This window comes from Gossypium arboreum, chromosome 11 (genome assembly GCF_025698485.1).
Source record: "Gossypium arboreum isolate Shixiya-1 chromosome 11, ASM2569848v2, whole genome shotgun sequence".
Lineage (NCBI taxonomy): Eukaryota > Viridiplantae > Streptophyta > Magnoliopsida > Malvales > Malvaceae > Gossypium > Gossypium arboreum.
The window spans coordinates 3,568,844-3,582,605 of NC_069080.1; the positions used below are offsets into that span (position 1 = coordinate 3,568,844).

At 29.1% G+C, this 13,762-nt stretch overlaps 2 protein-coding genes across 2 annotated transcripts; both read left to right on the plus strand.

The window, feature by feature from the left end:
• The first annotated feature begins 9,100 nt into the window (after window positions 1–9,100).
• Window positions 9,101–10,063, plus strand: LOC108478987 (uncharacterized). Its single transcript, XM_017781434.2, has one exon. The coding sequence runs from the start codon at window positions 9,631–9,633 to the stop codon at window positions 9,838–9,840; it is 210 nt and encodes a 69-aa protein (XP_017636923.1). The 5' UTR covers window positions 9,101–9,630; the 3' UTR covers window positions 9,841–10,063.
• Window positions 10,064–11,295: 1,232 nt separating this feature from the next.
• On the plus strand, window positions 11,296–11,866 carry LOC108478572 (uncharacterized). The gene has a single exon (XM_017781036.2). The coding sequence runs from the start codon at window positions 11,300–11,302 to the stop codon at window positions 11,690–11,692; it is 393 nt and encodes a 130-aa protein (XP_017636525.2). The 5' UTR covers window positions 11,296–11,299; the 3' UTR covers window positions 11,693–11,866.
• Window positions 11,867–13,762: the final 1,896 nt, after the last annotated feature.

Consider the following 13,762-nt stretch of genomic DNA (forward strand, 5'->3'; position numbering starts at 1 on the left):
TTAATAATTTTTGTGTTTTTGTGTTTTAAGTGTTTCCTTTTTCTCTTTTCATATTTTCTTTGTGCTTGTTGCATGGAAGAAGAAATGGTTTGGGTTGTTTATGCTTTCGATTTTGGTTCAGTAATGTATCACAAATCATTTTGCAGCATAATGTTAGGTTTTTAAACCTCCAAGATAAATTTATGACACATTTTATTTTTCCTTTGTGTTTGATCCATGCTTTGTAATCTCGTTAAAACCCATGTTGTCACCTTAGGTTGGTTCTTGTTTATCGATTTCATTCTTTTTTTGTACAAAATTATCCTGTCCTTAGGGAATGCAGATTTTGGTGATCAAGAACAAAAGAAAAGTTTGTGCATCTTTGATCCATTGGGTTTTTAGGATGATTGTAAAGAGAAATAGAAAGATTCACTGCCCTGTTTTTAGCATTCAATTGTATTTTTCTCTGAAGCAATGCCAATGGTTGTCTTGTTGCATATACAATTAATTTTACCTTTCTACATGTTCTCAACTTTCTTTCACTACGATTCACAGATTAAATGCTCTTGTCTTTTGCGTGTATAAACAAATGAACATAACAATAACATATAGTGGTATACCATATAATTTTGGTTTATATATATATATATATCTCTTAACAACATGTTAATAGGAAACATAAAAAACTTTCAAAGACATTCGCCTTTATGTTGAGTGCTGCGATGTGTGTTTTGGAGCCCATTTCATCCCAAGATTTATTCATTGTTGCATGTTTTCTTATAACATCATTCAGGCAAAACATGGATGAGAATGTTGTTGTATAATTCTTATTTATGGATGGTACTGCAGATTTTAGTTTATCAAGGGACAGATTAGGCATATTTTGTGACAAGTTGCTTGCAGATCCTTCCCATTTATTTGTAGGATAGTATCAAGTTAACAAATGCCTCTTGATGGATGCAGTTCAATGAAATGAAAATTTGTAGGACAAAGCTTGTACCGCTTTTAATGTTATATTCTTATTTATATGTTTTGAAATGTTTATTACCCGGTATTGGTATTTTTGGCTTGTATGCATAGGATGATAAATATCCACCGCAGGAGAAATATAAGCTTTGGTTATATCCGATAAAGTAAATCATATTATTTTAAAGATGTTTTTGTTAATTCATATCGTGCAATCATGCTACGATATCCGCTAGGCCTAAGCCGATTTGTTTACCACGCTGTCGGGGAGCTTTAGATTTTGCTTGCTAGGTTTGGTTTTGTCATTTACTTTCTCCAATGCTGATTTTAGCTGGTTAAAATAGCCATAAAATCCTCTGTACTTTCATAAATTTGAAAATTAATCCTTGTACTTTTATTTCTAACAATTTAGTATTCTACTTTTTAGATTTCAAAATTCAAGTCCAATTGTTAACACTCAACACAACAAAATTATTTTTTAGTTACATGCTTATCAAGTAAATATCTTTTTTAATTTCAATATATCACACTAATAAATTTAACTATATTAATAATTGGACTTGAATTTTTAAATCGAAAAAGGAGAAGAATTAAATTCTTGAAATTAAAAGTATAGAGTGTAAATTTCAAGTTTATAAAAATTACTGACATATTTTAATCTTCCATGTATCTTGTGGCTGTGGCTAGCTTGTATTTTTTTTTTTTGTTCAACACCTGTGGCTGTCTTGTAGAAAGCTACTATAGGGTATGTGTAAACTGCTTTGGCAAAATATGTGCTAAATTTGCGAGTCATAGTGATGTGTGAGCTGTGTAATGTATGAGCTACAATGATGTGCGAGTTGTGTAATGTGCAAGCTATGTAATGTGTGAGCTGTAGTAATGTGTGAGCTGTGAAAATATGTGCTAATTGTCCTTGTATTTCTAGCTTTTCTTTGATTTTTTTGTGATGAGATTTTCATATTCACTATGGTATTGAGAACTCTCGTGTATTGATCAAAGACTGATATTGGGTGTATGCTAGTTGATTTCTAGTTCTCTATTGGGGCAGCATGAATTCTAGTTGTATTAGTATCAGATAAAAATAATAAAATAAAATAACATTTAGCATGAATTAATGATATTATAAAAATAAAATAATAAAATAATATCAAATTAAAATATAAATATTAATTCTTAATTCATAAATTTAAATATAATAAATAAACAGTAACCATAATTTAACCTAAAATAATCTATACTAACATAGATTTAATAAAATTTGACATTATTAAAGGTTTTTTTTCAACTTTTTAATTAATAAAAATAATTTCAGTCGTTATAATTATTTTAATAAATATATATCTTTAAAGTCTTGACTTTTGGATATCTTCATGAGCTACTAGTGTATTAGATATCAATTTTCATATATGTATGTATGCACTTTAGTCATGGTAGCTTTATTCATATATGTGATCTTATGAAAAGCTTGCACCTTTTTGTAGTGATCAAATATTTGTGTGGCATTATTTTGTGTAGATGGATCGTAGTCAACATCAAAATGTAATTCTTTGCAATCGTGGCTTCAGATTTTAGCTTTTGGGGCTCTTTGGATTAAAAATTAAAATTAGGAAGGAAATTACTTCTCACCCTCGTGTGAATCGAGATTATGAAAGAGAAAATTATATTAATAGTATTTTACATAGTGGTGACCAACATTGTATTAATATGATAAGGATGAGACTGATTGCCTTTTTTAATTTGTGTGATATTCTTAGTAGGAATAGTTTATTACAATCAACAAAATCTGTGAATATTAGGGAGCAAGTAGTGATATTTTTACATATAATTGGTCATAATGTAAGGTTTCGAGTAATTGGATCTAGATATTATAGATCAACTGAGACAGTTCACCATTACTTTAGGATTGTATTGAGAACTATTTTGAAATTGTATAAACTAGTTATTAGATCACCTGATGAGTCAACTCCTAGTGAAATCAGAAACAATCGAAGGTTTTATCCTTATTTTAAAGATTGTATTGGAGCATTAGATGGAACTCATGTTCGTGCATCCGTTCCACCTAGCATTGAAGGAAGATTTCGTAGCCGTAAAGGGGGGACGACACAAAATGTATTGGCTGCCATTACATTTGATTTGAAATTTTCCTATGTTCTAGCTGGTTGGGAAGGTAGTGCACATGATTCTCGTATTTTAAGTGATGCACTTTCACGCCCAAGAGTATTAAGAATTCCAGAAGGTAATAATTATCATTAAATACCAAATAGTTCTAATAAGCTCATAATTTATTAGTATTAATTATGTTTTGTAAAATTGTAGGCAAATATTGTGACAGCCCTATTTTTGACCCTAGTCGGAAAGTGGTTTTGGGACCACAAAACCGAGTCACAAAAATAATTAACCGTTATATCTTATGCTTATTGTATGTGAACCTGCATGTGTGAAAGTTTCTTGCTTTAATTTTGTCAATTGTATGTAAAATTTATTAAATAGGACTTATGTGAGACAATTGTGAAATGTGATAGGTAATTTTAAATATGGTCTACTAATGCATGTTAAAAAAAAAATGGACTTGCATGTCAAATTATCCATTTTTCTTTAGTGGCCGGCCATGTAGTTGATTCATATATATTATATGTATATTATATTAACATTAATTTAAACTAAATGAATTAAAGAATAAAAATAAAAGAATAATGGCTTAGTGGGGAGGAGAAACCAAAGTTGGTTCATCCTTTGATTTCTTTGGCCGAAAATTTCAAGAAGAGAAGGGGGGAAAACAAACATTCGGCTACCCCTTCCTAGCCTTGATTAATGTATGTTTGAAGTGTTTTGATAGAAATTTCTTGTGTGTTTTAGGATAGTTTCTTAATTCCTCCATAACCTATGTGCAAATTTTCATTTTGGTAGCTATAGGAGCAATCGGTCATGAGAGGATTTTTCATTTAGAAATGTTATGTTGATGTTTTGTTGTGAATCAATAAAAGTACTCTATTTGGTTGAGATTATAAAAGTATGTTAAGTTTTTGAATTTGTAATTGTAAAGATTAAGTGTTTGTGTTATAGCCGAATATACATTGAAAATTTTAATGAAGAAACTCTTATGATATAAGCTTGTAAAATTGAAGTTATAAATTGTGTTTTGTAGTTTAAATGGTTAAAGACTATTCGGTTATAGCCTTAATTTTTCATGAAGAAATCAAGTTAAATGTAATTGTGTCTATGCCATGGCCGAATGTACTATGGCTGATTGTGGACTATGATAAAATTTAGTAAGGTATGTGCTTTAAATGTGTTATGAACTATTATAGGTTAAGTTAGGTTGAAGCTTGGTGAAATTGAACTTGAAAAATGATTTGAGCACAATATGGTATTGATATTATGTATAAGTAAATTTATAGATATATATATGATGAAATTGATTGGTGAGATACATGCTTAAATAATATGTATGCAAAGAATGTGTGAAAGAGTGAATTGGTAATAATCTACTTGGGACAGCAGCAGTAAGGTGATTTTCGAAAATCACCATAAATTGTAGGAGTTGAATTAGAAGCTGAATAAATTATGTAATTAAAGCTTGATGAGTCTAGTTTTCTATAATAGAAACCATAAAAGTAAAAGAATTACCGATCATGAAAAATTTGAAGTAATGTGGGACAGAGTAAAATGACTTCTAGATCCCCTATTCTGTTTTTATAAAATCATTATAAAATGTATAAAAATGGTCATAGAATAAATTTTATATGCTTAAACTCCTTAGTGAGTCTAGTTTCAAATGAAATAAACGACAACATATTTTGATTTCTGTACAATGAGAAATTTATTTCGTAGTGAAGAATGGTCAGATTTGTCAAACAGTGAAACAAGGGAAACTTTAGGAAAAATCTGGTATTGATTGGCTAGACTAAAAATTATGAAAATTTTATGGATAAAAGATAAATGAGTCTATTTTCAAGGAAAATTTACAGCAATTGATTTGGAGTTTCGTAGCTCCAGTTATAAGTAATTTAATGACTGTTGCTTAGGAATTCAGCTTATAGTGAAATTGTAATTATATAGTAAACATTGATAAAAAAAAAATTTGCTAATGAATTGCTTATTGATTTCTTATAAGTTTACTATAATCTATATGTGTGAAAGTCGAATATATATGTATTATATTCTGAAAGTAATACTTGAATAATTGATTAATGATTAGTTTAAAATTTATTGAATTAAAGCTCAAGAGCATAAATGGGCAACCTCGGATAAGGGAAAAGCTAAAGTCGCGGAATAGCCAACCCGAAATTTGTTCAGAAAGATACAAGGTAAGTTTTGAGTAATCGCCTTTAGTATAAAATTTATAATGCCTTGACATATATATACTACATGAATTTTGATCTTTTTGGTTCTATTTGAATTAAGTTAATGGTAAAGAATCTAAGTGTATGACCTATAGTTGAATGGTAAATTAGGGTTAAGCTTGATTGATGAAAGGTACGTGTGATATTCATGCATGATTTTAAGCTGAAATGAAATAATGGTGTTCATAAGAAGCTCATGTCCGAATGTAGCCACTGGCTACTAATAATGTGAAATGTTCTATAAAATGTGTTAGAATACGATAAAAAAAAACAAAAGACATGTTATTTGATGTGGAATTGTATCCGGGCTTAAAGACCCACAGGCTTCGTGCTGGAATTGTATCCGGGCTTAAAGACCAAAGAAGCTTCGTCTTTGGAATGACATCCGGGTTAAAAATCTGCAGGCTGTGCTAGATATGTGTTTCGAGTCCTAAGACTTGACAGGACCGGTGTCAGTAAGTTAAGTATGATTATGACATTGAATATCCGTGCGAGTAAGTATTATATATGTTATACTTGCTAAGGTACGTATTACGTACTCATAAGTGAATTGACTTCAAAACGAATTATTAGTATCAAAGAATGGTATATATATATATATGTGTGTGTGTGTGTGTGTGTGTGTGAGTGTGTATATGTATGTGAATGAATACCGTATTTAAGAATAAGAGAATGACTTATTTGATCAATGTATGTCATTGTAAAAGCATGTGTCTTAAAGAAATTTTATGAACCATATAGTATAGTGAAATATGTACTGAGAATTTTCTTGTGTATTCATGTATATATATATATTCGGCCAATAGGTTATAATTAATGTACTTGTGAGTTTTTGGCCAAGTAATTTACAAATTAAATTTGGGTTCTTGTGATACTTAATGTTAGATTTTAAATGATACGTTTTAATTATTTGAAACACTTAAAACTTACTAAGCCTCGAAAGCTTACTCTGTTTTATTTTATTTTTTTGTTTTATAGATTGTCAATTTTGGCCACCGACTCGGGGATCATCAGCAGTTCATCATACTATCAATCTTTTTGGTACAGTTATATTTTGGCCTTGGTATGGCATGTATAGGTTAGGCCGGTGACGGTTATGTTTTGTATTGTAAATATTTTAGCCATATGAAAATGACATTTATATAACTTAAAGATCTACTCAGCTTAATTTCTGTCTTTGTTGATTGATTATATGGACAAAAAAAAAAGAAAAAAAAAATTTAATTGTTTGGCTCTGTAATACCTTATAGCCTAAACCGGCGATCGGACTCGGGCTAGGGGTGTTACAAATATTATCTTGCTGATGCTGGATATGGCATCCGAAATGGATTTATTACCCCATATCGTGGTGTCCGATATCATTTAAAAGAGTTTAGTGCTCAGGGGCCTGAAAATGCAAAGGAACTCTTTAATCTTCGACATTCGTCATTGCGAATCACTATTGAACGTGTTTTTGGGATTTTGAAGAAACAGTTTCGTGTATTAGATGCTGAACCATTTTGGAATTTTCAAACTCAAGTAGATATAGTTTTGGTTTGTTGTATCATTCATAATCATATCATGGGAGTTGATCCTAATGATTTACTTAATCAAGGATTATACGAGAGTCCGAGTCGATTTGATAATACCAACTCTTACGGGCGAGAAGAAAGAGAAGAAGCAAGAGAATGGATCTGCTAAGAGAGACGAAATTGCACAAACTATGTGGACTGATTATATGGCTAGAAATATTAGGTAGGTTTAGGTCTTAGGTTTGTTGTTTCTATGTTATGTATGTTTTAGTATTAAAATTGTTCTTTTTTGTTAATGTTTGTTGGATAATGATATTAAAATTTTAGTTTGTTGGATTTTGAAATTATTATGTCTTGAATTTGTTAGATATTGATTATGTTAAGCTTGTTAGATATTGAATTTATTATGTTTTAAGCTTGTTGGATATCGAAATGATTGACAATGACAATTATTAATGTAGAATGGGTAAGGGCAACAAAGAAGAGACCTCCAAGCAATTCAGGTGGACAAAACCGATGGAACATGTTTTTCTTGAAATTCTAGCAGATGAGGCCCAGAAAGAAAATAAGCCTTCTAATACTTTCAAAACAGTTTCTATTAAACGAGTTGTCGAAGCTATTTCTGAAAGATTCCAAGTCCAATGCGATGCGAAGCATGTGGAAAATCATTTGAGGACTGTAAAAAACCAATGGCAAATTATATGCAAAATTTGAGGTGAAAGTGGTTTTGGATGGGATGATAACATGAAAATGATCACATGTGATAGAGCGACATATGATGCAGCAGTGATGGTAATATATGTATATATATGTTAAGTATATTTCAATTATTTTATACTTGTTATTCTAATTGTGTATAATATCCAACAGGCACACAAGAAGTATGAACCATTTTTGAATAAAAGCATTGATCATTATGATGAAATGGCTTTGGTTGTTGGCAAAGATATGGCAACAGAGAATTTTGCCAGAACATTTGCTGACATAGATTTGGATGATGGTAAACAAGATTCAGTGCCTCTAGACTGCTACAATGAAGAGGATGAAGAGGTAAGAACAAATATATCTTCATCTCGCACATCCAAACGTAAAAGAAAAAATGTTCAAGAAAGTATCGTTGATGAACAAGTTAAATTTATGGGTGAACAACTTGGCAAAATTGCTAATGCTTTGGAACAATTTATCATGGATAAGACACCACGACTACTGAACAAGTGATGTCGATGGAGGAAGAAGGATTTCATGATGACTTCTTGTATTCGTGTTTGATTATCTAGTGAGTCGTGAATCCGAGGCCAAAGCTTTTTTAGTTAAAAATAAGAAGCATAAAAAAATTTGGCTTCAAAAATTTTCCCAAGGTTGAAGATATTGATACTTTTATGTGGTGTAATATTTAGTTTTGCACTTGGACAATGTTGTTATTATGTGGTGCAATCGCTATAATTATGCAGTTGGATAATATTATTAATTTCTAGTATTAATTGTGGTTTGGAAGCTAATTTATAATTATTTAATCCTTGTTTTTATTTTTTAACACAATTACAAATAATTTATTTGAATTTGGTTGTTTTCAATTTATGAAGGTTAATATTGTAGCTTAATAATTGAGTATTATTATATATTTAATTTAATTTATTTATTTATAAATAAATCATTGCAATATATGTAAAAACAATTTAAAATATAAAAATTTATTAATATGTATATAAATTTATTAATATATGTAATAAAACAACTTTTACGGAAAATATTTTCAGAAATCGCCAAACAATGAAAATATTTTACACACTTCATCCAAACACCGTAAAATATTTTCAGAAATTATTTTCCAAAAGTAAATCATTTTCCGTAAATCATTTTCCGGAAAACATTTTACTTGGCAAACAAATGTACCCATAATGAATATTTTATTGTATTAAATATAAATTTTAAAATTTTATATTTTTGGTTGGGTTATTTAGTTGGATAAGTTATTTTAGGTTTTGAATAATGAATTTAATTGTTATTTAATTAGTGATTTAATATAAATATATATAAATATAATTATTATTTAACATATATAATTAATACAAATATTTTTTATAACATATTCGGGTCAACAAAAAAAATATTACCCAAAATTAGTCTCATATAAAAAACGGGCCTTAAAATTTTATTCAAGCTTATGTTTTGGGCCTTATAAATTTATTTATTTTTTAAACGAACCTTCAAACCTGATGAACAATCTGACTTATGAGCAACTCTAGTAAGATGAACTATTTTAATACAAATCAAATAACTCACTAAAACAGCACTGACAACAATGGGTTTAATCAGTTCATTGTACGGATGCTGGAGAGATGCTTAACCCAATCGGATTACTTTCTTTTGTCACCATTGGCATGTCTTTGTACCGAAGAAAGGCACCTTTGCTTAACAATTTTCACTTCAAATGAAAGATCCCCAAACTCAAATATTCATGGTATTCGATCCCATATTTTGATGCTTTCATTGTAAGAAAAGAATTTATCATTTCTCTCATCTGATTGAAACTTTGCTCTTTCTACTGTTTCCATACTCAAAGCATCCTAATTCCAAAGCCAAAAAATGTATATAGCTAATATAATTTATAAAGTTAGTGTCAAATACTTATTTTAAAAATTATACCCATAATTATATCCGAATACAAGTAATCTAAAGGGGTCCTTCGTCACTTTTACATACCAAATATATTTATAGGCTTCTATTGATGTTCCATTGCATTGTTCGAAAGCATTTCTTGTGTTTGTTGTTTTAACTGAGAGAGTTTGCATTGCAGCAAAAATTCACATCAGCTAGAAGGTACTAAAGCAATGGTGGATTGGGCGCCCGTTCTTGTAGGCTATATGCTATTCATACTGCTGTCTCCTGGCCTTCTCTTCCAGCTTCCAGGGAACAACCGAACTGTTGAATTTGGTAACTTCCAAACAAATGGCAAAGCCATTGTTATCCACACTCTCCTCTTCTTTGGTCTCTTCACTATCCTCATTTTGGCCCTGGGCATCCGCATCTACGCTGGCTAACCTCATTTATTGTTTTGACATTATCTTCTTCTTATTCTTTTATATATATATATATATATATATAGTTTGATTGTGTTTCAATTCATTGTTCGAGTTCGTTTATCTTTTGAACTTAGCCGAAACAAAACTACAAATTATGTTGTTTTTTTGGTTTTTTTTTTTTGTTCATTTTGTAAAAGTTGTTATTTCTAGTAATCGAAATTTATACGTTATTCATTTAAAAGGGCCTGTGTTCATCTGTCTAATAGAAATTATCTCATTATTCATGCTAAACTTGAAAGTTGAGAGTCAATTATTGCTATCAATGGCCAATGTCTTTTTAATAACAATTATAGATAATAAATATATTAATTTAAAAAATTATTAGGCTAACGAATTATTAAAATTACAAATAAAAAAATAAGAGTTTTAAGAAGAGATGAAACATTATCTAATTATACAAATTATTACAACTTGTGTACTTGTAATTATCTAATGAATAGATAGATCTGAATATGGATTGCATTAACAACTTCCTATGTGTATTTTTATTATTTTTGTGTTTTACTTATTTGTGTACGATTTGATGTACTAATATCACATTTTATTATCAATTCTGCATTTTGAGTTTATATTGGGTTGATTAATTCCAATCAATTTGATTATTTTTATTTTTAATTAGAGTTGTTCATAGGTTTAATTGAATCTTAATAAAATTTTAGGTTCGTTTGATAGGTTTGTATCCTGCTCGAAAAATGAGCTTAAATTTTTGTCAAAGCTTGACTTAGATTGCAGATGCTAAATTCGGGCCTGAACCATATTAAAATTTTAAAAAACTATTTTATTATATAATATACACTAAAAATAATAAAATAAATGTTTCTTAACAAATTGAAAGTACATTAAAAAGTCTTTATACTAAGATGTTGCAACTAAAATAGTAGCAAAATTAACAATAAAATAAATGTTCTAGATAATTATTCAGGTCAAGCCGAAGCTAAAAAAGCTTACTCAAGGCCCGATCTGTTTAGAAAATGAATCTTGTTTTTTGTTTAAGCTTATATTTCGAACCTATATTTTTATCCAAATTCTTCTATATTTTAAAGGGCTTTTAATCCTAATCGGATGAACTAATCCCACAATAACTCTAATCTAAATTGATGTTTGATGAATACAATTACAGTGTTAATTGAAATAAAATAAATTGACTGTTTACTCTGTAATACTTTTCTTCGAAGTAATTTACAAATATAATTACAAATAAAACTATAAGTAGAATATAAATTACAAATAATACAAATTTCATCATTTAGAACAACCAATTGAAAACCAAAACCTCAAAATTTACCAACTACAATAATTTCGAGTACCCCAAGACAATCCCAGCCGTTGGAAAATCAGAAAAACAAACAGCGGAAGCCGCTCACGTGATGTCTCGCTTGTCGTGTCACGTGGCCACGACATCCGAGAAGGATCCTGAATGGATGCAAAAACTGTCGCATTTCGTCGTCTTCTATGCTATCCCCCCAATCCCCATCTCCATTACTCTCTATTCCCACACTTGCTTTTTTTTTCTTCCCCTCCGCCCCCCATTTTCATTACTTTTTTGTTTTCCTTCTGGGAAAAAAAAAAAAAAGAGAGACAAAGGCAGCGGCAGCAAATGGCAGACTGGGGTCCGGTCTTAGTAGCGACAGTGCTGTTCGTATTGCTTTGTCCTGGACTTTTGTTTCAAATACCTGGTAGGAACAAGGTTGTTGAGTTTGGTAACATGCATACCAGTGGAGCTTCCATTGTTGTCCACGCTATTATCTACTTTGGTCTCATTACTATCTTTTGTATTGCCATTGGAGTTCATATCTATGCTTCTCAGTGATCTTTGTTTCTCTCTTTAATGGCTTCTTTGCTTTTATGTTAGTGTTTTTGTTTTTTTTTGCTTCAGCAGTAGTACTGTTTGGGCTTTTTTGCTCTTTTGTTCTATCTGTAAGATGAAATGAAACCATGTAATTGACAAGGTCCGAATCGAATCAAAACTGCAAATTTTCATTTATTTACAGCTTTTGTTTTCAAGGCAAATTAGGATTTAAAATGACGAATGCAAACGAGCTTTCAGATTCAGATTTGATATCATAAAGGAAAAGAAAAACAAATAGATCATAATAAAATAAACGACAAATATCAACTTGGTTGGGCTTGGAAGTTTACAGGGTCCAATAGTTCGAGCCGCCTCAAATGATTGGGTTTAGCCTTCCTCAGAAAGCTTCATCAAAAGTTTCGGTTTATAGCAAAAGAAAATCAGACCGGTGATCAAACATGTAAATGTATTAGTTTATCGGTTTAATTAGTTTAATCGATTAGATTAAATAAATTATTAAAAATAAAGATGTGGTTCAACCGATTTTTAGCTTGATTCAACTAGTCAAATATATTTTTCCAAATTAATACCTTGAGCAATGACCAATTTGGTTCGTTTCAAACAATAATGATTTAAATATACAAATTTTTTAGGAGTTTGTGATTATCGTTTCTAACAACGATATCTTCAAATTTTGAATAAAATTTTATTTTTAAGAATATAATGTAATTTTCTATTACATTTAATAATATTTTTGTCTGAATTTTAAAATTCATTAGAAGTTGAATCTTAAGAGATAAAAATGGGTTTTTTTATAATGGGTTGTCAAATTGTACTTCCTTCGCAATTGGCAAAGTAAAGTTTGCATTCCTTCCATTATTCATAAGATAACCCTCTTTTATATATATATATATATATATATATATATATATATATATATAAAATATATTATTTAGTATTTGAGTTTAGTTTTCATATTTATTTTGTTATCTAATTTTTCTGTCTTAATTTAATTTCAATGTTCATTTTAATACTAAAGTATACTTGAGTTTTCTTTTGTTCGACTTAAATATTTGAGTTTGGTTTCAATTTTTAATTTGGTATCAAATCTTTTGTTTGATCCAATTAAGTGTTTATATCTTTTTAATAGGGTATACGTGCAAAATATTCATTAGACCACATGATACTGCTTAATTTAGACACCAATTTGAATATTAAAATCAAATTTAAGTACTAAATGATAAATTAACCAAATAAAAAGAAGAGAATTTCAGTGCACTTTCGAATGGAAATTAAAATTGGGATTTAACTTTTTTCATTTTAGTACAAAAAATGATATCACCTGAGATAGGGAAAGAGTTGTGGATGAAGTTCGAACTTGAAATCTATTAAATGTCTGCCTTTAAAAAATATTGTATAAATCTATTGAGTTTTTTATTTTTATTTCTTTTAGAAAAGTATAAATATATGCTTTGAATTTTTCATTTTTAACTTTATTTAAACACAAAAACTTGCGAAATAGATAAACTACCCATAAGTGGTGGAGCTTAAATTTTTTAGGAGTTGAAACTTAATTGTATATTTTATAATAATAAAATGTAATTTCATCATCTTAATAACTTATATCTTTATAACTTTTAAATGGTTAAATGAAATTTTTATTATTTTAAGGAGTCAAAGTACAATTTTATCATTATTAATTTAAAATTTTATAAATTATAAAAAGCTTAAATTTAAAATTTAGTGTCATGACCTTGGGTCTCTACTATGCTACACAACTGACTACCATAATCATCTAAATAGCAAGGTTGCATGAAAGCGATGCTTCATTTTTCTAGAATTTAAGAGAACAAATCATTCATTTTATTAATTATTCTTAGAGGGTTTTTATACAAATTGAGGAGAGGATTACATTAAGAGTACTTGAACCCTGATTACTAATTAAGATATTATAATAATTTAAATTTATATTCAAATAAATACTAAATTATTGATAGTAAACACAAATATTGGAAAAAAAAATATGTATTCCAATAACAATGAACATGTTAATATTCCTTACAACTTGGAAAGCAAAACATTAATGGTTGT